We start from the raw sequence: 27,347 nt of genomic DNA, 5'->3' as shown, positions 1-27,347 counted from the left end.
AGTATCTCAATTTAATGTTCATCTTAATCATGTTAAATATTTTGGCGGTTCTGCTCATTTTCTAGTGTCAGTAATGTAGAGGCATTTGTGTTTATTTCGTTTGTTAACATATAGACAAGTTTATAACAGCAGGAGGAAAAAAAAAATTTCGTCTCATTTATTATAAACTTATTATGGAGTGATAAGCCAAGTTGTTCATCTGTTAGGAAGCAGCTAGTCAATAAATACTTTAAAAGGTAGCACCGGGACCCTGAACCATAAGCGCTTCCCCTAAAGGTCAAACTGATTCAGATTAAAGTCTTTTGCAACTAATAATAAACTGTCTACACAAATTGGTCACTTCCGTCGGAAAAAAAAGAATAATTAACCGAAAAAAAAAATACACTTATTAAAAGTAAACTGTAAAATATTATATTTAAATAAAGCTGATTATATAATTGCATCATAACATAAAATGGAGTGGAGTTAAAAAAAGAAAAGAAAAAGAAAATAAGTTGATTGATGAGCGTCTCTTTCTCAAAACAATACAACGAAATGATTTGTGAAAATAAAGTGAAGGCTGCTGATGCAGCGCATGAATAACGAGAAGCCAAAGGAAGCGGAGCGGAAGGAGAGCATGTGAAAAGCGGTAGCGGCAGCGCAGATAAGGCAATGACTCCAACAAACGGTTAAATGAGGAGAGCAGTGGCCAATGGCGGTGCAGCGGAGGCCGGACCCTCGGGGACTCCTATACGGCCACACGGGGCCTTCAAACTTTGTCTGTTTTCGGAATTCATTGTGCGGCGAGAGGAGGGAAGGGGAAAAAAAAACAAGATTCCACGTTTCCCCCCGGCTGATAATTCCATTGATTGGAAATAAAAGTTTGCGCATCATAGGATCTCTTCGAGGAGTTTCAAGTGTCCGGATGGCAGCGCGGTCCACAATGGCACGGCGTCAACAGTGAACTCAGAGTTGGAGATTAACGCGTTGGACTGGTCAGCCCCCCCACCCCCGTATATGTCTTTTTTTTTTCATGGGACTGAGTCCGTTTGTTTAACCTCTGAGCTAGCGAGAGTCGGGACAGACGAGCGCGCCCGGAGGGGAGCGGTGTATGAAAGGGTTAAACCATCTCCATCCAGGAGAGCTGAAAATCCAGCCTCCCCGTGCGCGGATCAACTCATTGGACAGAAGCCGGGAGAGAGACAGCGCTGTGCAGCAAATCAGAAACTAATTGATTAAAGGGAGTTCATTTGAATAGGGCTTGGCGACGTGCCAATCGCCTTTCAAAGAGCCCCTGTATGATTAATCGCAATGCATTATTGATAATCATAATTATAGCAGGACACATGCGCGGTGGATGGGCTCGATTTCCGTAATTTTGAGAAGATTTTTTAGTAATTTTTTATTCTAGCCCGGCTGATGTGTGAGCCAGCATGTCGCGGAGGAAACAGGCGAAGCCGCAACATTTCCAGTCGGACCCCCAGCTGGCCTTGTCTGTGCAGAATGGTAAGTGAGAGCTAACCTTGGGCTCTGTCAGCGTACCTTCAGCGCCACTCAAACTTCACAAAAAGATCAAGTTTCCGCGTTGCCGATGCGGCGTTTGCTTTTTTTTCCAGTCCACGTTTTTAGCGGTTTCGTGGTGTTGTTGTTTCTTTTTCTTGCTTTCTTTTTTCATGCCTTTAGCTGTTTCCAGAAAACTTAAGCCTTAACGAGTTGGGTTCTTCTGTAAAGTCTCTACAGTACACTTCAAAAGACTCTCCAATACGTAAGAGTCGGGCCGCTTCGGCTTCCTTGTGGTCTTTTTGGCAGACGGATTCGGAAGATTTTCCTCTTGAGAGTTCCCCGCTGCTGCGCACCTTTGTGGCGCCCCTCGAGGGGTTACCGACTGTAAGGTCGCACGCGAAGCTGCGCAGTTTTCGCCGCGGGGCTCGGCATTTTTTTTTCTGCTCATATGTTGACCCTGCTGAGTGAGGATGAGTAGACTTGGGCTTTGTCCTCCGCCTAGTCTCCAGGGGTGGCCAGCAAGTTGCATTTGGAGTACACTCCCCTTGGCATGTTGGTACCCCCTTATGCCCACTTGGGAGTATGCACTCTAATAATCCAGCGCTTCTAATTTAAGGTCCACTTTCTGAAACAACCAAGGCACCCAAAGCCATCGTCCGGGCTCGAAGCGAAGCGCATTCTCTTGTAAACAGTGACGCAGGCTGATGAAAGCTGTACCGAAACCTGGACTTGTTTCTCAGAAATATCCACCCATTTAGCAATTTACAGCTTAATGTTATGAAACATCGTCCGTTTAAACAACAAAAAAGAAGAACGTGTTTTGCTTGCCTTTTCTTACGTGAACTCGGAATGATACCAGCAACATTCGTGTCATACTGGTGAGACTGGGAACTCTTTTTAATTTTCTTTGAGGGGGGTGGGTGGTCGCAATTCGTATCCGAGCTACTATTTTCACTTAATTAGACGTTTTCCGCCATCGCAAACTGCGGGGGCTGAAAGCTGGGGACAGAGAAATGCACCAGTTGTCCAGTCACACACGGCACTGGTCACTTATTAAACCATTTCATCCAAACGGCCAAGTATGTGATCTCTTTTCTTTCCCCCACCCACCCACCCCCCCTTTCCCAGACCAAGCTACAGTACTTGTTGCTGGGCATTAGTTAAAAATTAAGCGACTCGCTTTAACAGTTGATGTTTGAAAAAGTGAATTAAAATCCCAGTAGTGTTTTTTTTTTAAAAATGACAAGCCATACTTAGTGTCGATTCCGAGCTGCTTAAACTCTCCTAACATTTTAACTGCTTGAATCGAGTCGGCCGAAAAAAGTTTTCACTTTGGTCCAAACTCTTCAAAAGCTGAACTGGAGGCAAAATTTGAAATCCGCGTCTCGCACTCTTTTTTTGAAATGTTGGTTGTGTGATTTTAATGCCTGCAATGTGTTCCCAAACAGCCGGCTGATAACGCACAATTAGGCGGTGGTTCCGATTGTCAGTGGGACATTTTTTTTTTATAAGGTCCTCCTTCCTTTCCCTCACTCCCCGGTCATCTGTACTGATAAACAAGGCGCACACGCATTCCAGTAAAGTTGGTGAAGAACGCGCGGTGCCCGGCGCTGCAATGCCAGTTAAACGGCAAAAAAAAAAGCACAGGCGCTTTTCTTCGTTCTAGTTGAGGTGACGATCAGCTTTTCTTTTTTTGTTATAGATGTCCGTGTGTTCCTCAAATTCAGTAGCTGCTGTGATTCCATTTTGCTTTCATTTGCTACATTAACTCCACACTGCAAACGTGAAAGGGATCGACGTGTTTACCTAATAATTAAAAAATTAAAACTTTTTCTAGAGCTTCGAGCAATATGGATGAGTTACAAGTTTGTCGCGGCCTTTAGCAAATACCTTTCTATTTTTTTCATCTTTCTCCCTCTCTCTTTCAAGTACTGAAATGTATTTTAAATGTCTGCTCCGTAACCAGGCTGACTATTTTACAGTTTTCTCTCGCTGCCCGTGGACCTTACCAGGCACTTTTCCTTTTCTTCATACAAAGTCTTCTCTTCGCCACTGGTTGCTTTCAGTGAGGGCCCAGCGCGGCGGCGGTTGCGTTTTATTATTATATTTTTTTCAGCTTTTGTTTCGTAGTTAGCAAGAGTGTGAAGAGGTCCCAACCTTTTAGAAGAAGTGGCAAAACGGGGACGCAGCTCAGGAAAAAAAAAAAAAACATTGAGGCAGTAGGAACGCGTGCCATAGGCCTACATGCGGGATTTCTTCATGCATACGGAGAATTTAAAAAGAAGCTTTTCTCTGCGATGGGCGCACCTCACCATTTGAAATCGGTGCGCGCCGAACATCCAAAGTGAACGCTTGGACCAGCAGGCTTTTAATAAAAAGGTGGACAGTGTTTTGGAATTCAATTGTTCTCTTTTAGGATGCTTTTTAAAGAGCTTCCTCTAATTACAATACCATTTTAAACCTACACGTTCAAACTGTCAATACAAATGCAGGGTTTTTATTTTTTATATATTCGTGTAGTGTTAGGAATTCAAATTGCCGAAGTTGAAATATTTTTACGTATTTTTTTTAATAAGATGCAAACACGTGAGTCCATCAAAAAGTATTCACTTTGTTGAAAATTCGTATTTAAAAGTAACAGAACTGTGGTCGTGCACGCCATTCTTTCCTATACGGTAGTTTTAAAATGGTTATCCTTAGAAATGATAACAGTAAGAATGCAGGTGAAAAATACAGAACTTATCAACTGCTCTTAATTGTGCATAAGTAGTAAAAGATGTACAATTTTTATTTTTAAATAAGAGGTGTAAATTGTGTTATATAATTAGAACGTTTCTATAACTGGAGCGAAATGCGCATTTGAATTAAATGTCACAAAAGTTTTTTCGTATTATACGTAAATTCATTTCAAATAGTATTTCGACCACGTTTTGGTCAAAAATGAAATAAAAAGTCTGTTTAGGCCGGTCCATCCAAATGAGTTTGTTTGTGAAAAATATTTTCGCATGCCGCGTTTTTGTGAAGAGTGTCAAATTAATGTGAAATTTGCGTTGAAACAGTACAAACAAAATTTTAATTGTCGCATTTTTTTGGAACGGCGCGACTTTACCAGCTGTACATGAAGGATGGAAGGTTATTATGTCGTAATACACCCAAAAGTGGTAAACATAAATAAGTTAATAAATACTGAGGAGAAAAAAAGAAGAGAATAACGCGGCTTTAGAAAATGGATGGATAAGAAGGATTTTCTCGAGTCTCGGCGATACCCGTCCTGAAGCTCTCTCTCCCCTGCAAGACGCTTTGATTTCTTGTTATTTTGTTTTTTCAGTCTCGTTCTGTTCGCCCCCATGCAGTAGCCACAAGTCCCAACTTTCTTTTCTTTTATTGTTTCGCTTCTGAAGTTTCAGCAGTGAGAAGGCTCGGCTGAAGTCCGAAATGAAAGAGAAGTCCGAAGCAGGGGCGAGGCGCATTCACAGACTCGGGACTAGGGCAGCATCCGCTCGGAGAAGCGCTGGGCTTCTAATTTTTTTTTTTTTTTATTAATGCGAGCATTTCCCGTGGATACAACGGGCGTCTTTCTTTCTTTCTTTCTTTCTTTCTTAATTCGCGTAACAAGCGCAATGGTCGCCCACGTGGAAGGCGCTATATCTGACCGATCCGTACCCAGGAGCCTTGCCGCAGTTGACGGGTTACGGTCACTGGGGGTGGGTGGGATGTGTCGTTCACATTGTGGCCCCTGGGGCTCAGGAAGCTTTGTCCCCACCTGACACAGGCTCACGCAGCCTTCTCTTGTCTCCCTGCCAATGTTTATGTAGTCAGAATGTAGATGTAGCCTGAAGGAGTGCTTTTGACTTGTCGCTGCGCTTTGGTTTACACAGCCGTGTTGTTTCTAGCCTATCCAGGGTTGTGGGGGTGGGCAGGTGCAAGTGTGTTTAGGTATCTGAAATCGCCCCACTGCCCCTTGTGTATGTCATTACTTTTAATTTGATTAAAGGGAACCGCCGCCGCTACTACACACACACACACACACACAAACCCTGCACATACAGCACTGGCGCAATGAAGCTGGCATGCTTGTCATTTTATTTATTTTTTTCTACTGATCAACAGTTTTGAAAGGCAAATTCTTATTATTTATCCAAGGCGACTTGCAGCATTTAAGATACACCCGGTGCCATTTTTGTGTTTGCGATGGGAGCCCCGGCAGGTGAAGTGACTCGCTCAGGGTCACACCGTGGCAGTAGACAGTGGCGTATGAGACACCACGTGGAACAACAATGTGACTCCTCACAGCCTCGCTCTGGTCATCCCGGCAGGAGCCGTTCGGTGGTGGAGCCTTCAGCCGTTTGCACGCCATGACTCGAATCGACTTTTCCTGTACGTGTGCAGCGTTATATTCAGCACCAGGCACTTATTTGCATTATAATCCTTTTTTTTTTTTTTTTGTTCAATTATCTTTCTAGTAAATAACTTCATTTTTGACGGGTGGGGCGAGTTTTTTATTGTGCGGCTTGCTGAAATAGGGCACCATTTGCAGTTGCCATAAACACTCGGCCAGTCGTATTATTTTTCTGTACTCCCATCTTTTTTGATTTTAATGCACATTTAAGTAAGCAGCGGATTTAAAACAACATAAAACTCTTGACGGTTTTCAAAGAAAATCCGTGCAGTTAATGTCCAACCGAGCTTTTAACTTGGATAAGATTTTTTTTTTTTTTTAATTCCTAAACAAATAAGATGGTTTTGGGAAACTTTAGTGCTGAAAGTTTTATTCTGTTGATGTGGGGCCAGGGGTCCTGGAGGGTACCAGCCTGGTAAACCTAATAGTGTCTCACTTTCTACAAGCCTTTCCGCAGGTCCTAAAATAAATAAATAACAGTAAAAAGCCTGCTTTGTGGAATATTAATTAAGGCCTGGGTTTGGTGCGTCACCCTGCTCCACAAAAAACCAAGACGCCGGCATTGCGTAGAGTGTCGCCCGTGCAAGCTGGTGGCATGGTGTAAATGCCAGGGTTTAGGCATACGTACTTGTTAAAAAAATAAATGGATACAGCCGTTCGGCCTCTACTGTATATTAAATGGAGTCGTATTTATTTGGTTAGTTGTTCACTCCTGGGGGCTCAACCTTCGCTTATTTGTTTCTTGTCAAAGGGCATACGTGGCATAGTGGTTAAGACTCTGGATCTCAAACTCTGAGGTTGTGGGCTCAGATCTCACTGTGTGACCCCGAGCAAGTCGCTTCACCTGCCTGTGCTGTCACTAAAAAAAGCAATCTATTGAATCATAAATATAATAATGCAGATAGGTAAATGTAATGTAAAGGAAAGCCACCTTAAATACCTGGGCAGGCAGTGTGGCATAGTGGGTAAAGCTTTGGACTTCAAACCCTGAAGGTGTGGGTTCAAATGCCACTGCTGTCACCATAATGCCACACGTAAGTCACTTAACCTGCCTGTGCTACTACTAGAAAAACAAGAGAATTGTAATCTATAGTATCAAAAGTGCATGTAAAAGGTCAAATAAGTAAATGTAATTAATGTAAAGGAAAGCTGGCATAGTGGGTGAGGCTTTGAACTTCAACGCCTAAGGCTGTGGGTTCAAATCCCATGGTGTGACCACCAGCAACTCACTGCAACTTGGTGTATTCCAACTGGAAACACAAAAGAAATGTCACTGATTGTAAGTCACCTTGGATTAAGGTGTTGGCCCAATCAATGGATGTAAACATGGTGAGTTTATCAGTACAGAATTGTTTAGGGTGGGCTTCTAAGACATTTGTTACTTTCAGTGAAAATTATTATTATTATTATTATTATTATTATTATTATTATTATTATTATTATTATTTAATTAGGCAGACAGTGCCATGTAGTGGGCAAGGCATTTCTCTTTTAAGGTGGCCAGTCCAGTTCCCACCTGTCACTTGCTCTGTGACCCTAAGCCATTAGGTCATTTCACCTGCTTGCACTCCAACTAGAAAAACAAAAGAAATGTAGTCTGTTGTAGCGCAAATGTAAAAAAATAAAAGATAAATAAGTAAATGTAATGTACAAAAAAGCCGCCACAAATATTGGGTGGGTATTGTGGCATAGTGGGTAAGGCTTTGGACTTCAAATTCCTGTAGGCTGTGGATTTAAATGCCACGGGTGACACCATGTGACCACGAGCAAGTCACATCACCTGCCTGTGCTGCTACTAGAAAAACAAAAGAAATGTAATCTATTGTATCATAAAAGTAATAAGCCAAATAATTAAATGGAATGTAAAGGAAAGTAACCAAAAATTCCTGGGTGGACAGTGTGGCATAGTGGGTAAGGCTTTGGACTTCAAATGCTGAGGCTTCTTCTGTCTCCATGTGCCACACATAAGTCACTTCAGCAGCCTGTGCTGGTACTAGAAAAACAAAAGAATTGTAATCTGTAGTATCGCAAATGTAATAAGCTAAACATGTAAATGTAATGTAAAGGAAAGCTGGCATAGTGGGTAAGACTTTGGACTAGAAACCCCTGAGGTTGTGTATTCAGATCCCACTGCTGACACCATGTGCCACAAGTAAGTCACTTCACCAGCCTGTGCTGCCACTTGGAAAGCAAAAGAATTGTAATCAATAGTATCCCAAATGGATAGCCGACACACTGTAGTGGGTAAGGCTTTGGACCTCAAACCCTGAGGCTGTGTGTTCAGACCCCACTTCTGATACCATGTGCCACACGCAAGGCAGTGGACCTGCCTGTGCTACTACTAAAAACGCAAGAATAATGCAATCTGCAGTATTGTGTCATAAGAGTAAAAACCCAAATGGAATGTAAAGGAAAGCAACCAAAAATACGTGGGTAGGTAGTGTGGCATAGTGGGTAAGGCTTTAGACTTCACACCCTGAGGTTGGGGGTTCGAATCCTATTGCTGACACCGTGTGACCACGAGCAAGTCATGTGACCTGCCTGTGCTACTACTAGAAAAACAAAAGAAATGTCATCTGTAGTATCTCGAATGTAAAAGGCCAAACAAGTAAATGTAACGTAAAGGAAAGCCATAGTGCGGCATAGTGGGTTAAGCTGTGGGTTCAAATCCCACTGCTGTGCCACGAGTAAGTCACTTCTCCTACGCGTACGCAAATTGGGAAGACAACAGGAATGTCACCATTTGTATCTCCAATGCTGCAAGTCATCTTGTCGTAAGGTGTTGGCCCACTTAATGAATAGAAACCTAGTGAGTTTGTTTGATACAGAATTTTTTAGGGTGGGCTTCACTTTCAGATAAAATATATGAAATATCCTCTTTATTTTTTTTTTAATTAGGCACACAATGCAATGTAGTGCCGTCTTTTAAGGTGGCCGGTTCAGCTCCCACCTGCCACTTGCTGTGTGACCCTGAGCAAGTCACTTCACCTGCCAATATCTGTTGAAACGTATCTGAAATTTGAACGTCGCCTTGGCTGAAGGCATCGGGGCAAATCTAAAAACCAAACTATTTATTTCTTTTGTGTGTTTTTTTTTTTGTTTTGTTTTGTTTTTTCATTTCAAGAGGAGGGCCGACGACCCTGGAGCCCTACTTCTAACAGCCGAGTGTTTCAGATTCCCCGGGATGCGTTTTGCTGGTCCGTTATTTTTGCAAGGCCAGCTGACCAAGCAAAGCCTTCTTTTTAAAGGGGCTTTATGTTTTGATAAAAGTGATCTGGTCGAGGAGTGTTGTTTTGCATCACGCCACGCTGAATGGAACGTGCTGACTTCATCGTTTGGAGCGTTTTTGTGCAAAAAATGTGCGCACAAACAGAATGGCTTTGTGTTTTTCCGAATTGACAGCAACAGAAGCAGAAAATTCACATTGATATGAAAATGTATGAATTAACTTTACGGACCACCAATTGAGCACACCAAGCAGTTTCTGATTTGTATGGGCAGCTTAGGGATGTGAGGCCTTCAACTGCTTTATTTATTTATTTATTTATTTATTTCTATGTGTTTTTTTTTATACTGAAGCCATACAGTCCGGGACTCTCCAGGTCCCCCTGCCAACATGCCCACCCTGGTAGCCTTTCCTTTCCTCCTCCGTATTTTTCTTTTCTTTGACACTTGTGAACATGATACAGGAACAAAGTGTAAACTATGGAGCCCCTGTTTTGGCCCGACTGTTTTCACCTGTGGTGGGCTGGCGCCCTGCCCGGGGTTTGTTTCCTGCCTTGTGCCCTATGTTGTCTGAGATTGGCTCCAGCAGACCCCCGTGACCCTGTAGTTAGGATTTAGTGGGTTGGATAATGGATGGATGGATGGATGGAGGTTTTCACGCTCCTCCGTGTTTACTCTTCTGTGTGACTCCGCACCCCGCCAAAGAGTTTTAGGAAGTGGCACGACTGCCCGCCCTCCATGGCAGCTCCCTTCACCACTGCTCGGATTAGCGCAGCTGCACTCTCAGAGATGACCACACAGCCACTGATCTGCATGCTGCCGAAACAATGGGGGGGTTTGGTAGTTTGTGCCTTCTGAATGGCAGGGATTTTCAGGATGTTTGATTTGCAAATGAATCCCCCCCCCCCAACCCCCCAGGGCTGATAAGCGTGGACAGGGGCCAAGCAGGCAGAGGAGGGCAATGAAAAGTTGGAGGCCTCCTGTGACCTTGGGGTGATGACCTGACACCCACCCCACTCTACCAGCACCTATCTGGGTGGTTGGAAGTGAGGTGGTGGGGGGGTGGCTGTTGACCAAACCCCCCACACACTCACACACACAGCCCCCTTTTTCAAGCCAGCTTTCGGATTTCCTCCCAAGTGGTGGCTGGGGGGTCCTGGGGGCACCTTCTGGCGGACTGCAAGCCGAGTAGCTACAAATGAGTTTAGTGACAGAGATGAACTGTCAAAGGGGTCTCCAAGTTGCTTGAAAATGAGCGAAGTTGACAGTGACTTGAAAGTCTAATAAGTCCTTCAAATGGTTGATTTGCACCCAGTGGACAACTAGACAGTGAAGAGTATGAAGCATTGGAAATCAATACTTTTCTATGGAATTTCATTAGGCCTCAATGTCTTCAGTTCATAGTATTTTATATTTTGATGGATTATCTGAAGAAAATGATTATCTAAGGCGTGGGGATTGATGGAACCTCGTATGGTGCTTTAAAGATCAGTTTTAAGCAATAGTCGAGAAGAAAAAATATTGATTTTCTTTTTCGAAAGCATTAAACTGTTTTTAGTTTTGCGCGGCACAAAAGCTGTGACACAGATTAGCTCCGAGCACTTGACTAACCCTTACCTTGTCTTGCCCCCCCCCCATTCCCCTTCCTCTTGTTTTTCAGGAGACCCCGAGCAAGTCTGCGAGAATCCGCCGCCGCCGCCACCGCCACCACCGCCCAAGAATGCCGCCCACGTCTGCAGCAGGTGCTGCGCCGAGTTCTTTGAGCTTCCCGACCTCCTGCAGCACAAGAAGAATTGCACTAAGAACCAGTTGGTTCTGATCGTCAATGAAAGCCCGGCCTCCCCTTCCGAAACCTTCTCGCCCAGCCCGCCCCCGGAGCACCCCGAGGAGCAGGAGCAGATGAACACCACGGCCAGCAGCTCCGAGCCGGGCGACTGCAGCGACCTGTCCGAGGGCCACCCGCCCGACAAAGAGGAGTCCATGGAGGTGGAGGCGAGCGGAGGAGGTGCTGACGGCGGCGCTGGTGCTGAAGCCAGCGACAGGAGCGTTGCGGACAGTGCCAGTCCAGTGGTGGGCACCCCAGCCCTCTCAACTACTCTACCTCAGCTGGGAAATCTGGCTAAACTGGGCAACTTCTCCATGATAAACAGCAATGTTATCATTGAAAATCTGCAGAGCACTAAAGTGGCAGTTGCACAGTTCTCCCAAGAGACCCGTTCGAATGGAGGCACCAAGCTGGCAGTGCCAGCCTTAATGGAGCAGCTCCTGGCACTGCAACAGCAGCAGATTCACCAGTTGCAGCTCATCGAACAAATCCGCCACCAGATCCTTCTGCTGGCGTCTCAGAACGTGGAATCGTCGGTGTCATCGGGCTCCTCGCAAAGCGGGTTGGTGGCCTCTGCCACCCCTCTGGCCACCCTCAGCTCACACCTTTCCCAACAGCTGGCGGCAGCTGCCGGGTTAGCACAGAGCCTTGCTAGTCAATCCGCCAGCATCAGCAGTGTGAAGCACCTGACTGTGGCGCAGCTACCTCAATCGAACCTCAACGGCGGGGCGGTGCCCACGAGCAGCGAGACGTCCAAGAGCATCAATGCTCTGGTATCTGTGGTCAATGCCCAGCCCACGGACCGGCTCTCCGCCCCAGGTGGCAGCCTGCAATCTCAGATCTCCAAATCCTCCTCGCCGGTTTTTGGAATCGGTGGTTTACTAAGCCCCGCGTCAAACCCTCTTCTACCTCAGCCCGCGCCCGCTAATCCGCTCTTTCCCAGCCCTTTGCCCAACATCGGCTCCACGGTGGAGGACCTGAACTCTCTGTCCGCCTTGGCCCAACAGAGGAAAGGCAAGCCGCCCAACGTGACCTCCTTTGAGCCCAAAAGTAGCACGGAAGAGGCTTTCTTCAAGCATAAATGTAGGTTTTGCGCCAAGGTGTTTGGGAGCGACAGTGCCTTGCAGATTCACCTCCGATCCCACACGGGAGAGAGACCCTACAAGTGCAACATCTGTGGGAATCGCTTCTCCACACGCGGAAACCTCAAGGTGCACTTCCAGAGGCACAAGGAGAAATACCCGCACATCCAGATGAATCCGTACCCCGTGCCGGAGCACTTGGACAATATCCCCACCAGCACCGGCATCCCCTACGGCATGTCCATGCCCCCGGAAAAACCAGTCACCAGCTGGCTGGACAGCAAGCCCGTTTTGCCTACTTTAACGACTTCTGTGGGCCTCCTTTTACCCCCGACAATCCCTAGTCTGGCACCTTTCATAAAGAAAGAGGAGAACTTCTCGGTCGCCGCCAGCAGCCCCCCCAGTTCTGTGCAAAGCGACGGCGGCGCCGCGGACACCTCCCTGAAATGTAACGAGGAAGAAGGCGAGGGCACCGCCCTGGCGGCCTTCAACGACAAAGCGGCGGACGTGAGCGAGCCACCCTCGGAGAATATCTCGGCCGGCGGTGAGGGCCTGCAGGACGGTGTTTGCGATCGGGGCGCCGGGGGCAGCCCCCTTTCCACCAGCAGCGCCCTGGGGCCACTCATGTCTGAACAGTTTAAGGCAAAGTTCCCTTTCGGCAGCCTCCTGGACCCGGCCCAGGCCTCGGAAACCTCAAAGCTGCAGCAGCTGGTGGAAAACATCGACAAGAAGGTGAGTGACCCTAACGAGTGCATCTTGTGCCACCGCGTGCTGAGCTGCCAAAGCGCACTCAAGATGCACTACCGCACACACACCGGGGAGCGGCCCTTCAAGTGCAAAGTGTGCGGGCGGGCCTTCACCACCAAGGGGAACCTGAAAACCCATTACAGTGTCCACCGGGCCATGCCCCCCCTGAGGGTCCAGCACTCGTGTCCTATCTGCCAGAAGAAGTTCACCAATGCAGTGGTGCTGCAGCAGCACATTCGCATGCACATGGGCGGCCAGATCCCCAACACACCGATGCCCGACAGCTACCCGGAGTCCATGGAGTCCGACACCGGCTCCTTCGAGGACAGGAACTTCGACGACCTGGAGAACTTCTCGGATGACAACATGGAAGACTGCCCCGACAGTAGTGTGCCCGATACGCCAAAGTCTGCCGATGCTTCGCAAGACAGTTTGTGCTCCTCTCCATTGCCGCCTGAGACGCCGGGAGCCGCCGATTCGGAAAACCAGGGCAAAGCCAACAGCGGTCTGGCGGAGCAACTTCAGGCTGGCATCATGGCAGCGGCAGCAGAGAACGGGTCTGTCGAGGGCGATAATATGACCAACGACTCCTCGTCCCTTGGAGGGGACGTGGAGAGCCAAAGCGCTGGCAGCCCTGCCATCTCTGAATCTACCTCTTCCATGCAGGCACCATCCCCACTCGGCAGCTCCGTCGCTTTCCGCAAATCGCCAAGCTTTGAAGAAAAGCAGCAAAGAGCTTTACCAGCAGAGCATGTCGGGCCCCTGGGCCAAACCGCAACGAACGGAGGTGCCCTGGACTTGACCTCCTGCAACCCGCTGAAAGACCCTCTGGGGGCGCTCTTCCCTTTTCGTGAACGGGGCGCGTTCAAGAACACGGCGTGTGACATTTGTGGCAAAGCGTTTGCGTGCCAGAGTGCCTTGGACATTCATTACCGAAGCCATACCAAAGAACGACCGTTTATTTGCACAGCCTGCAACCGGGGCTTTTCCACAAAGGGCAATTTGAAGCAACACATGCTGACGCATCAGATGCGCGACCTTCCCTCTCAGCTCTTCGAGCCTTCCAACCCCAGCCTGGGGCCCAGTCCGAGCCCTTCCATCCTCTCCACCTCTGCCCTGTCAACCTTCGTGAAGACCGAGATCAACGGATTCCTTCACTGCTCCCCTCAGGACAGCAAAGAGCCCCCCACGAGCACGGTGCCCACGGGGCCTCTGCCCCCATCTTCCAGCTCACCGGTCCTGCCCGCCGCCGCACCGCGACGGACCCCTAAGCAGCATTACTGTAACGTCTGTGGAAAGACCTTCTCGTCATCCAGCGCCCTGCAGATCCATGAGAGGACGCACACCGGTGAGAAGCCCTTTGCCTGCACCATCTGTGGAAGAGCTTTCACCACCAAAGGCAACCTCAAGGTACCCCGCTCTCGTTTCCTTTCCGCTATAACAGAGTCCCAGTTGCAGAAAGAGTAACTGGGACTAGAGCTTGGCCTGGCACTGTCATTTTGGAAGGTGCATTGATGAAACCTCTCAGACCAGTTCAGGGTTGCAAAGGGGTTGGAGCCTGTCCTGCCAGCGTTGGGCGCAAGGCAGGAGCCAACTCGGGATGTGCTGCCAGATACCATTCACATATGTGCACCCCACTGGCACTCACATGAGGCCAGTTTGGGATTGCCAGTTGCCATCTAACACATGCACCTTTGGGAATGTGGGACGAGAACCAGAGAATCTGGAGAAAGTCCGTCACAGACACAGGCAGAACATCGACCTCTGCTAAAGAAGTATATTTAAAGGGTGGGCAGTTTGGGCATGTAATAGCTTTGAGCCCAGAGGACTTTTTATAAAGAGGGGCACCAAATCTGTCAAGCTGTACAGTACTGATACTCTCCCTGTTACACACATGCAAGGTCACTTGGTACAAAGGACCATTTTGGGGAAAAAAGAAAAATGTCCCAGTATTAGACACATGAGCAATGGGAGGTCTGGCTCCGCCTCCTCTCCCAGGACAAGCCCCACAACATTACGCTCCCATTTACTTATTGATTGGCCGACTTGCCTGGCTTTGAAGTAGGATGAGCCATGGTAACCATTGCTCCTTAATGTCCTCCTACTACATTAAATATTCAACGCCATTTAGCTGTGGCCCTTAACTGGTATAGCCTGTGGGCTCTTGTAAAAGGATTAAATAAGATGTGCTATTTATTCATCTGTCCATTTTGAACCCCCTTAATCTAGTGTAGGGTTATGGGGGACGGGTTGGTATATCTAGCCTTATCACAACGCACACTCCTCGCTGGCCATTTTAGAGTCACCACATGTCTTTGGGATTTTGGATGAAGGCAATGGGGTACTGCTTAGAGACGACCATCAGACTCCTCCTGGCATGGAATCTGAACCCAGATCCCTCATAGTAGTGGGCTGTGGTTCTGACTGCTGTGCTGCCCACACTCAGATCAGATAGCGAGCAACTGAAATTGTGATTATTTTTTTGCAAATGGCTTTTGAGATCCTAAAAGTTCAAAGTAATTGGAGTTAATGCCAGGACAGGTGCCAGCTGTTTTCAGCATTGTAATGTTTCTCTTCAGATTGAGTTTTCATGTACTAAGATATTCATTAAATATGTCTCTCGTTTGTGAAGGGCAATATATGATTTGAAGGATGAATCAGTGGCTCTTTAGGTTGACTGACCTGCTGTGAGTTGTGCCATCCCTACAGGGTTTGGTTCCTGCTTTGCTTCCTATGTATGTGTTAACATTAATTGGCACATCTAAAATGACCCTGTAGCAGGGCAATAGTGTATGGTGTGATCATCTGGCATCCCGTCTGGGGTGGTCCCCTGCTTTACTCTTGATTTGCATGCCAATCTATATTCCTGAATCTAGGTTAGTTGGCATGAGTGTACTTTGTGATAAACTGGCAGTTGGTAGTTGCCAAGTCTAAACTGGCACAGTATGTCTGTAATTTGATAAACTGGAACCCCATGTAGAATGGGCACTTGCCTTGCTCCTCGTGCTTAAGTTAACAGTTGACATTAATGTGTATGTGCCGTTGTAAAGGACTGGCACCCTCTCCAGATGGGCTCAGGTCATGGTGCTTGCATATGTTATGAAAATTGGTGATTAGGCCCAGTATGACTGTACCTTGTGACACACTGGTACACGATCCAATCTTTGTTCTCTTTGAATGGGCAGGTTGTGAGCTGGCACAGTAGGACTGTAATATGATGAAGTGGCATCCCACCCATGGCCTTACCTGTAATGGGCATGTGAACTGGTGACATTAGGGTACTTTATGTGAGTGCCTGAGTATATCATGTGATGGACTGGCATGCCATCCAGGGTGGGCTCCTGCCCTGCTCCTCATGCATAGCTCATATGAATAAATGCCCGAGTATACCTTGTATACCTTGATGGGCATCTCGTCTAGCATGGCTCCACACACACATGTTACTTGGTGACTGTAAAGAACGCCTGGTAAGAATGTGTTAAGTATAACTTGTGATGGTCTGACTTGACATATTGGGTGGACTCCTTGTACACGTTAATAATTGTTCTCAAACTTTGACTTGGCATGACTATACCTTGTGATGGAGTGTCATCCCATCCAGGGTGGGTTCCTGCCCTGCTTCTCACAAGCATTTAAACTTGATTGGTGACTCTAAACTAAGTTCAGGATGAATGAATGTATGAATATAGCTGGTGAAGAACTGTCATGCTGCCCGGGGTGGACTCCTGCTCTGCTCCTTGTACATGTTAACATAAGTGATGACTCCAACTTCAGCTCAACATGGCTATACCTTGTGTTGAACTGGCATCCCATCCAGGGTGGGCTCCAGGCACACATGATAACTTAATATGAGTTTGAGCCCCTTAATGAATTAACGCCATCCATGATGGGCTCCTGCTCTACTCCTTGTAGGTACTTGGTGACTATAACTTGTGAGGGACTGGCATCTTGGCCAGGGTGGGCTCATACCATACCTTGATTCTTATGCACATGTTAACTTGATGAACATAAGCAGGAGCCCATTTTAATTAATGCCATCCTGGGTGGACTCCTGCCCTGCTCCTTTGTACACATTAAGGTACTTGGTGACTGAGATTTCTGCCCAGACTGGCACCCCATTCCTGGCTGGCTCCTGCACTGTGCCCGATACTGCTGTGATGGTCTTGTGTTTCCCGTGAATAAGAAACGGGCCAAAGTTGGCTCTTAAAATGGCGGAGCGGGTATTTTGATGTTCCAGACGTGTTGTCCTTACTTATCTGCCTGCTCTCTTGCCGTGCAGCTTTCCGTCGTACGACATGCGGTGTGCCCACTCCTTCAGCCCTCACTTTGGAATGACTCCGGCCTGTAAGATTTTTGTTCTTTGTCCATTACTGAACAATTCCATTGATCTGTCCCTTTTCTCTCAATGTTTCTTCCAGGTACACATGGGGACACACATGTGGAACAGCACCCCGGCCCGGAGAGGGCGGAGACTATCAGTAGATGGGCCCATGGCATTCCTGGGAGGCAACCCACTTAAGTTTCCAGAAATTTTCCAAAAGGATTTAGCATCCAGGGCAGGAAACGGGGACCCCACCAGCTTCTGGAATCAGTATGCCGCTGCGTTTTCGAATGGCTTGGCTATGAAGACCAACGAGATTTCGGTCATTCAAAATGGGGGCATCCCACACCTTCCCGGCAGTATTGGCAATGGTGGCAGCTCGCCCCTCAGTGGCTTGACGGGAAGCTTAGAGAAGCTCCAAAACGTGGAGCCCAGTGCACCTCTAGCTGGTCTGGAGAAAATGGCAAATCGAGAGAATGGGACCCATTTACAGTTTACACGGTTCATAGAGGAAAATAAAGAGATTGTCACCAGCTAGGGGACGCCGTGCCCCTCTTCCTCTGAACAGAGACGCTCGCTCGTGCTCGCCTTTGTACCGACGAACTACAAAGTAAAGACATGTTGTTTTTGTACAATGTACAACTCTTATAGTTTTAAAAAGCTTATTTATTAGTGATTATAACCTTGCTTGGAATCAAGTGGAGCATTAACTGGTACTCTTGTGTTCTGTATTTTGGCCACAATGGACTTGTGCTGTCGACTGCGGGCACCTGGCCAAGTGATCTCGCCTTGGCATTAAATTATTTTATATATGTAGTATATAACATAACCTCTGGTGTTACTGTAACGCCACAGTAATGCATTAGATCTTTAATAAACAATCTGTAAATATTCTTGGTGCCCGGGGGTCCCCCGGCTCGACGTCACTTTTGTCTTTTCTTCCCAGACAAGGCGAACTTGAGCTCTTTCCTATTGACCAGTTTTTGATTTTTATTATAAAATTAAAACTGATTTCGTTTTTTTTTTTTTGTTTTTTGTAGAATTAACACTCTTCCAAACTTTGAACTTTGTATTGTGCTTTTTATTTTGTCTTTTTTTTTAATTTGGTTTTAATTTTGTGTGTTGTGTATAGCTATAAGCACGACAAACTGTTAGAAGAAAAAGAAATTGGAGAAGTGTTGTCTTGGTACTTGAAACTGAGAAGAAAAATAAAATGCCTTGTAGGTATTGTTCAGTATAGAGGTCGTGTGCTCGAGTTCACCTCTGCTGCCAGGCTGGCTGCCCTGTTAAGGTCCCTTCCAAATTCCAGCGGCCGCCATTGCGGGCCGGCCGGCCGGTTGGCTATACTGTAAATAATTGATCAAAGGTGGGGCGACTGCTAAATATTCAGCTGCGTGGCAAAACGGCCTTGTTAACCCGGGAGTCTTTTCTGTTTTTTGTTATCCTTTATTTTCTTTTTGGGGGCTGGGAGAGTCCGTGCACTTTCATAGAAAGCTGAAGGTTTCAGAGAATCCAGGCTGCATGGCCTCTGCCAATGGATGTTGTCGTTGCTCTGTGTTCGCTAAAGTGCGACCCTCTGGGACGAGAGTGTCGCCAGTGGGCATCTTGTATTCGCTGTGGTTGAATTGGCACTTTGAATCTATTTCCCATTTGCCCAGTGATTGAATTTTGTTTTTCCAAGCGTGCTGTGAGGATTTTTAAAACATTAATAATAGTAAAACTCGGGAATAACTTGAAGGAAGACTACTGGGGTCACTAGTAGAGGTGCATGTCCGATGAAAATCGCCCTGGCCTTTCGTTGTGTTTCGTTTTTATTTTTTTGAGCTGTGTTAATGTACGCATTTGTGTCGAAGGCAGTGCGCTCGTGTCGCCTCGCCATGTAGAAGCGGAGTCCAGGGGTCGCGCTGTGAGCGCACGTTGTCGTCTTTTACTTTCGTATGCACGAGTTTTGGAGCAAAATGTCGCGGACTTGGGGTCGCGTTCTTCCACGTGCTTGTTTTGCTTGTTTTGTAGTTGTAGCAGAAAAATCTTGACAACCTTTTAAATGGTCTGTGGATGAGACAGGCAGATAAAGAAACGATCTTGATGGACTGAATGCTATCCTCCTCGTTTGTCAAGTTTTTACGTCGCCCTGTAGGGTTCCGCGAGTTTCCCGGGTTCAAAACGTGGGGGACAAATAAACGACTCTTGTGTCGAGCGAAATTGGAATACGCTTCAAAATAATAATGGGTCTGAGCGAGCCATTGCTTGACCAAGAAGCGGTTCATTCTGGGAAATGAAACTTGTGTACGGACAAAGCAGAGATCCTGACTGCGTAGTAGGAGCGGGATAATAATGGTATCAAGAAAATCTGAACTTGGAGGTTGTGCTACTGTATACAGCAGGAGTCCCATTTTTATTATACAGATTTGGTATTATCTGTGCTTGCTTATTTATGAAACGGGTTTAAATAAATATTTTTTTTTTCTGGAACCTTCTTGTGGATGGTTCTTTTGAGAACCAAAAGTTGTTTCCATAAAAGATCGCCGTGAAGAACCACTTTGGCACCTTTATTTGTAAGAGCGTACAGACTGCTTATCGTGTATGTGAAGTGCGCATTTTTTAACTGCAGAGCACTATGTATGAATGAAGGCGCTATATAAAAGACCAGCTGTTTTGTTTTAACCGGCTCTCAACTCTTTGTCTTCAACTTATATATATTATCCTCTCCAAGTTCGGCTCATTGTCGGGTTGGCGTGGCTGTGCCCTGCACTGGACTGTCGCGTTCATAAATCGACGGGTTTGGTTTGTTCTGCGCAGTTTGAAACTTTTTATTTCAAAACATCATTTTAATTTCTGAAGTTAAATTCGATTCTATTGAGTTATGTGATATTGCGTTTTAGGTTAGGTAGACTTGATCATCCATGGTGGAAATTTGTTTGTTTGTAGCAAGAAAGTGTAAAACTTAAGACGCTGTTACAAGCATACAAGAAAATACACAAATACATAGCAACAGTAAGACAGTATTGTAAAAAGCACACACATTCGAGATTATAACAAATAATAATAATCACATTTAACAGTATTAAAGTTAATCATTCAGAATTCAGCAGCATCTCTACAAGTAACATAATCCAAAATGCGTCTTTCCACTCCGTGCCCAATTTTACGTCCATATAGCGATAAGAACAATCAGGTTACTGCTGCGGTCAGCGTTGTGTAATAATGTGCGGATCTTTTTTTTTTTTTTTTTAAAAAAGTCAAATTGTACATAGAGATCACTAAAATGACCTCAGAGAGGACAGAGGCGAGCGCCTTTTAACGTGTCTTTTTAAATAACAAAGGTTCTGTGTTCGGTTTCAATTGGATTAGCACTCGTGTACCTATGGGATTTATCAGTGCGCGCAACCTCGCTTAATCCCAGGGGCCGTGAGAAAGATGAAGCGGATTGTTTATCCCCTGGAAAAGAAAAAAAAAACAGGACCGATTATTTGTATCCATTCATTTTCTGGAGATGAGCAGGAGTGTTTCCTGCTTTGAGCCCGTGCTGACGAGACTGGACGCCTCACCACCCGAGCGCATTAACTCGGGTGTAGACCTGCGATTAGCACTGCGCGCATCGTAGTAAACTAGTATACTTTGTTGAGAGTTCATGGCAGTTTCTGGTAACTCAATAGGTTTATTTTTATCATTTCTTGATACTGGTCAAATCATTCATCGCTTTATTTTTTTTCCCCCAAGTTTTCTACTCTTAAATTCAGGATCGCTAACATTCGGAGTCGGTAATGGATGCAGTTAGTCCACACGATATTCACGCTAACTACCGCCGGATAAATTTTACAACGCTTCTTCGGACCTGGGTACAACGGCGCCACCCGATCCTTTTTTTTATTTCCTTTTGTGAAATGAATAATAAAAAGTAATCACCACAGTTGTTTAGGCGAGTTTCTGGGGGTGATAGTACAGATAAAGAAAAACTCGCATCTGTTAGTTCGCCTCTTTGTTTCCGTGCAATCATTACAATTGTTATAATCCTTTTTTTCCGATGAGCAGCACAGGAGCCAAGTTCTTTAACATAACGATTGTCTGTTTGAAAGAAACTCCGATGATGTAACTGAAAAGCAACCACGTTAAGAGTTTTAAGAAAAAAAAAATCGGATGTGCCCCGGGCGCCCTGAAAAGTTGATGATTTAATGGAAGGATAAACACGCGTTTACCTCAAACCGCTACGGGACCCTCACCTGGAAGGAGCGTGACGTCACGCTCGGGGGCACGCAGGTGTTACATTTGGGAGGGGGTATATATTTGTTTCCAGTTGCCCCCTCTCTTTTCAGCTTTCTCCTCCACAGCTGTATTTAATTTTACACATCATTGCACTTCCTCTCCTCAATACTATAATGCTAGTTTCATGCTCTACGTTATAAACTGCCCAAAACCATCAATATTTGTAAGATTTAGATGCTCCTCGCAGGAGGGGGAGATCCTTTGATGACCCCGGCTCCTTCCGGACAAGCAGTTTGAAAGCCGGGCGCTCACTTTGTCAGCTTGGAAAGGTAAACAGGAAGCGTTTGTGACCAGCGGAGCGAAGAGATGAATTGCCGGAGCTGAGCAGGGGAATCAAACGCGGATTAACTGGCAGCTTCATTTTCAAGGCGTCTTGTAACATTTGCATTTTACTCGCCTAACCTCCAAGCGCTCTCGGAATTGGGCGGGGCAGGCAGTTTACTGATGGGATGGAGGGAGTCGGCCCATCTAAAAAATATTAAGTTCGGGAAGTTGGGGCACTCGGCGCCAGGCAGGGGAGGACTTCTGAGCTCGATTGACGCAGTCTTGACACTGCTGGCATCAAATGGCCGCGTCTGCGGATCCGCTTTGTGATGGAGCCGAACTTTATACACCTGCATCAGTAGTCAAGAACGGCCGTTGTTTGAGTAGAGAAAAGCTAGTTTATCTAGAACGTATTATTATTTGTCTGACTCATTTATCCAAGGCGATTTACAAGATTTGAGATGCATTCCTTTTGTTTGTCCAATTGGAGCTCAGGCAGGTGAAGTGACGTAGTGTCCGGAGCGGGATTTGAACCCGCAATCTAAAGCTCTCAAGCCTAAACCGCGACGACCGCCAGAGTTTCCTTTTATTGTTGTTGTTGTGGGCACGAAAGTGTTCCAGGCTGCTGCCATCTTTTAGAACTTATTTTCAAATTAATTTCCGATCGGCGCGTATATTCCTTCATCATCTCCCACTATATGGGATCCCCAGTTTAATCGCATCCCGGCTCTCTGTGGTGCAGAATCCCGAAATCATTTGTTAAAAATGTGAAATCGTTTCTTTATTAGATTTTCTTTGAGGCGAATCCACGTGAGGGAATTGGTAGGTAATCTGGTGACCTCCGATTAATGGGCACTTGAGAATGAGAAAGGAGCAGAGCAGGTTCAGGGACTTGGGGAACTGCAAATATAGCCTATACTGCCTATAAAGACATGGTCACATGTTTGTTTATATATATATATATATATATATATATATATGTGACCGGTAGTATATGACTTGTCAATGTTGGGAGCTGAGAGGGCGTGGCGGATATCTGCCGATTGACCAATCGACCACGAGCGTTACCTGGTAGGTAACCACCCAAATAATCAGATTGCGATCAGACATATATATATATACATACATACTGTATACATACAACCAACCAACCATTTTCTAACCCGCTCACGGGGGTCTGCTGGAGCCAATCTCAGCCAACACAGGGCACAAGGCAGGAACCAATCCTGGGCAGGGTGCCAACCCACCGCAGAACACACACAAACACACCCACACACCAAGCACACACTAGGGCCAATTTAGAATCGCCAATCCACCTAACCTGCATGTCTTTGGATTGTGGGAGGAAACCGGAGCGCCCGGAGGAAACCCACGCAGACACGGGGAGAACATGCAAACTCCACGCAGGGAGGACCCGGGAAGCGAACCCGGGTCTCCTAACTGCGAGGCAGCAGCGCTACCACTGCGCCACCGTGCCGCCCTGTATATATACATACATACATATACATATATATATATATATATATATATATATATATATATATATATATATATATATATATATATATATATATATATATATATATATATATATATATATATATATATATATATATATATATATATATATATATATATGTCTGATCAAGAAATGCGTTCATATTTGCAGTTTCCCAAGTCCCTGATGTGCTCTGCTCCTTTCTCATTCTCAAGTGTGTGTGTGTGTGTGTAAATCTGATCAGTCCTAGTTAAGAGTGGCCTGGAGTCGGGGGTTGTCACGGCATTGCGGTACCAGAGGGAGAACTAACGCAAGATGGGTCAGTCAGAGGGGACATGCATACATAATGGGCCAGTTTAGAGTCACGAGCTAACCTAAGACAGGCATTTCGGTCCGATATTAAAAGAAAACTCGCGCACTCGGATAGACACCCACACCATTAATGCTACTGGTTCGGTAATGGCACTTTACTGGGTTGTGTGGTTCCTTGTTGAACCATTGCTTGGCAAAGAACCATTTCGTTCTGAAATGGGCACTTTGAGCTTTGCAAAACCTCCTTTTGGGTGGACAGAACAGAACTCTTTCATGTATTGCAAGTGTCTATAGCTAAAGCCTGAATTTAAGACTGCGTTATCGTGTGTAGGAAGAGTCCTTTTAAAATCAGGAACTCAATGGCATTTCACAAATCTGTTATCGTCTGTTCATGGCTATTTATGGATCCTGTTACAATTTTAAATAAATGAAGGTTCTTTCTGGAACCTTTGATGTGAATGTTTAGAGGCACTTTGGTGGCTTCCTTTAGTGTACTTGAGCACGGTGGGTTTGCACCACAAAGAACACACAGGGTGTGAGGATGCCAAACTTTATACTTTAAAATCATGTGTAGTTTTTAAAAGTGTAATGAATTATTTACACGATTTTGCTTCTTGAAAAAGACGCAATATGAGACGAAGGTAACAGAACCCCTCTTTTCAGTGATTAATATTGTAGTCAAATCTAATAATTACAACCGGTATACCGTTATTATCAATCAGTGTCAATAACAGCGAAGGAAACACACTCCATATCTGTGATAATTACGGAGTGGAAATCAGGCGCTCTTCTTGACGATTTACCGCGGCTGATCTCCTACGCCTTAAAGTTGCTCCACCCTACTGCGAACACGGCATATTCAGTTAACTCAAATAGTCGAGATGCAGTTTTAATTTTACGATAACAAAAATCAATTTTATACGCGAGGGTACCTGGCGTAGCGGTTAACGCTTTGGACTTCAAACCCGGATGATGTAGGTTCGAATTTCCGGTACTGACACAGTGTGACCAGTGGACCTGCCAGTGCACCCATTGGAAAAATGAAATGTGACCTGTTGTGCCTCTCAAATTTTGTAAGTCGCATTGGATAAAGGGGGTCCGCCAAATAAGTGCGTGGCGGGTTAAACTTTAGGTCTGGATGTGGTTATTCTGAGCGATCCGAGTCCGCAGGAAGATTCCAGAAAGTACTTGCCTTTACTTCAATCCGTAACATTTTCATCAATAACCACAAATAGGTAGATTCATGAAAAGATCACTGATTTACTCTCGCTGACTACAATCACACAGAGGCTAAGTTCAGGTTTTCTGGATCTGCTCGTATCCCGCTAGGTAGCCAACCATACATTAAAGATTTCCGTTTTGTCTGCATGTTAAGAACATTTTCAAAAGCCAAAGAGCCAATTTCACATGCAAGGAACTCTTCACGAAATTAACTGGATATGTGTCTAGCAATGGGGTCTTATAAGGAGCCACACAGCCCAGTAAAGTGTCGTTATAAAACGCGTATTTTTAAGCGTGTACGGCTTTACCCGGACATGTTTTCTTTACGCTTCGATTCAATAATGCAAGGATAAGGAAGACGGCAACTTTTGTAAAAAAAAACGTGTTACGTGGGTATATATCATTATTAATAGAGCTCACCAGAAGCGAGGCTGGTGTAGACCCCAAGAGAGTGCCGCAGTCTTTGGACCGAATGCCCGCAGAGTCGCTCAGTCCCAGTTGGCTCCCTTTGCCCACCCTATATTAGGGCATTTCAGACATTTTATTAAGGGTTGTGAGACGGAGTTTAGATCGCCCCGTTTAGCAAAGCCGCCCTAAGGTCATGAAATGCTTGATTTCCACCAAAAAATGCCGAAAAACAGCTACAGTGAACTTAAGGGATTCTCGAATGTCAGGGTGAAGCAAACTGTTAAAGCGTCTGTCTCTCTCCCTCTCTCTCTCTCTTTCTGAGCCTTACCGGGTAACGTGGCGCATTTCTCTTTTATGATGCAGTAAACGTGACGCGAAGAATTAAAGAGAACCTTGAGCAGTAGGTAAATAGATGTTACTTTATGCCGTGTCCGATCCGTTTAAGGCACAAACGATAAACGACAATAACGGCAATAAAGGCAGTGCAATTGCGAACATTATGGTGTAATTTATGGACACAACCGGGGGAGCGAGACAGCACTTCGCCAATCCCGAAAAATGAAAACATTTACGTTTACTTCCTTGGTGAATTTCTTTATCTATAGGACGCTTTTCGAATCGCCCGTTACAAATGTGTCCGCGTTTTGGCAGAAAATGAAGACACCTGCTCAGTGAGGGCATTGGACAGAGGGCTTGGGGTTTGGCATTTTAAGATCTTTGCCATGCAGCCTCGCTGCCTCTTCGTTCCGTTCCATGTAGCGCCTTTCAGTTATTTACTGCGAACGCGGAGTCGCTTAGGCATGGACTTGAAGCGGACATCTTGGCATTACCTTTACGACGTGTCTGGATGAGTTATTGAGCCGGCTTAGCTAACAAACGAGCTTGAATGACTGAATGGTCTCCTCTCGTTTGTCAATTTTTTGTGTTTTTATATACTAACGCTAAACCAGGAATCTGATGGTCTACGGCGGTGGCACTGAGACAGCATTGATCTTATGGTAAAAGTGTGATTTTTATAACAGAATGGTTAGGGCGGCTGTGTCGAGAATGCAGCAGCTCAATGTGGCGCCTGCACGTTCTCCCCGTGCTCCCCAGTTTTCCACTTTCCCCAAAGGAGCGCAGATGGCGTTAATCATGGCGCTTTATTCCAGGCTGTCCCGGTGTAGCAGTAATATTGTCGCGTGCTCAGAGTTACCTCATGTGTGTGGCTGCATTGCGTGATGAAGGACCAGTGCGGATTGTCCAGTGCTGATTCCTGCCTCGTGAACAGTGCTGCCTGGGTAGGCTCCACCCTGAAATAGATTAACCCCATATTAACGGTGTGTTTTCGATGCATCACCCTACGACATCGATCGGGCGTCGTTTAACATTGGCGGCACCGCGCACGGGGAAACGAACGGGCAACCTTCCTCGTTTCAGTTAACGTAAAGAAACACAATCACACGGGGAGAAAGTGCAAAGAAGCCCACACAGACTGTGACCGACATTTGAACTCGGACCCCTGGAGCTGCAAGGCAGCAATGTAAACCCACGTTTGTCTCCCAGTATGCCCACTCTACCGTTGTGTCCCCACACTGACATTCGGCTGACCTGAAGTCGCCTGTCATGCTACCCCGCAAGACCACGAGATGCGGGAGCCCGTGAATTGTGAGCGCCAGTGCGGAGCGGGTCAGACATGCTGCCGTCCTTTACAAAGTGTCTTCTCACGAGCTGATTTCCCCCGGTCCTGTGGCTTGGCTTCTGCTAATTTAATAAAGTTCGCCGCAAAACATTCCCACAGTCCAGTAGACAATTAAGCAATAATTCACTTTTGTGAAAGTTTGAAACTGAAGTCATGCGCTTCACCTCCGAGGGGGTTGGGGGGTCCGGGTGTTAATGTGATTGCAGTGGGGGGACGCGGAGTATTCTTGAATTGTATAATTGCATCCTGGGGGGAGGGGTGGGGCTGTTAATGTGACTCCAGCCTGAAGACTGATCGGGGTTAATGCGACTTCACGGGGGGGCGAGGAATAATCCGAACGAAACAGCCGACCCGCAAGGGGTTAATTTGGCCAAGGCGAGGGGGTGGGGTGCTACATTGGAGAATAATGCGATGGCTTCCCCAGGAGGCCAGGGTTGGTTTTTTTGGTGGGTGGGGGTGGTCTGCAGCATGGGGGTGGGGACTTAATGTGTATTGGAGACAATTGGTGGTAAAATAACATGAGGGGGGAGTGCAGAGTGTTAATGTAGCGCCACAATGGCCTCCCCTGTCCCGTCTACACAATTCTAAGTGACTGTTTAGGAAGCCAATGTAAGTGCTG

General features: G+C 46.1%; 1 protein-coding gene across 2 annotated transcripts; it reads left to right on the top strand.

Annotated features, from left to right (window-relative positions):
* The first annotated feature begins 1,175 nt into the window (after positions 1-1,175).
* On the top strand, positions 1,176-17,973 carry sall1a (spalt-like transcription factor 1a). Of its 2 annotated transcripts, none has more exons than XM_039762886.1 (3): positions 1,176-1,485; positions 10,767-14,170; positions 17,179-17,973. In XM_039762886.1, exons 1-3 carry the CDS (start codon positions 1,413-1,415, stop codon positions 17,617-17,619), a joined length of 3,918 nt encoding a protein of 1,305 aa, XP_039618820.1. In that variant the 5' UTR covers positions 1,176-1,412; the 3' UTR covers positions 17,620-17,973. The 2 variants fall into 2 exon arrangements, with proteins under 2 accessions (XP_039618820.1, XP_039618821.1); XM_039762887.1 differs by having other exon boundaries at positions 10,767-14,108; positions 17,179-17,378.
* Positions 17,974-27,347: the final 9,374 nt, after the last annotated feature.

The sequence above is a fragment of the Polypterus senegalus genome, chromosome 9, assembly GCF_016835505.1.
Source record: "Polypterus senegalus isolate Bchr_013 chromosome 9, ASM1683550v1, whole genome shotgun sequence".
NCBI classification, from domain to species: Eukaryota; Metazoa; Chordata; class Cladistia; order Polypteriformes; family Polypteridae; genus Polypterus; species Polypterus senegalus.
The sequence above is the reverse complement of the archived record's forward strand: the minus strand, read 5'-3'. Positions and strand labels throughout refer to the sequence as shown.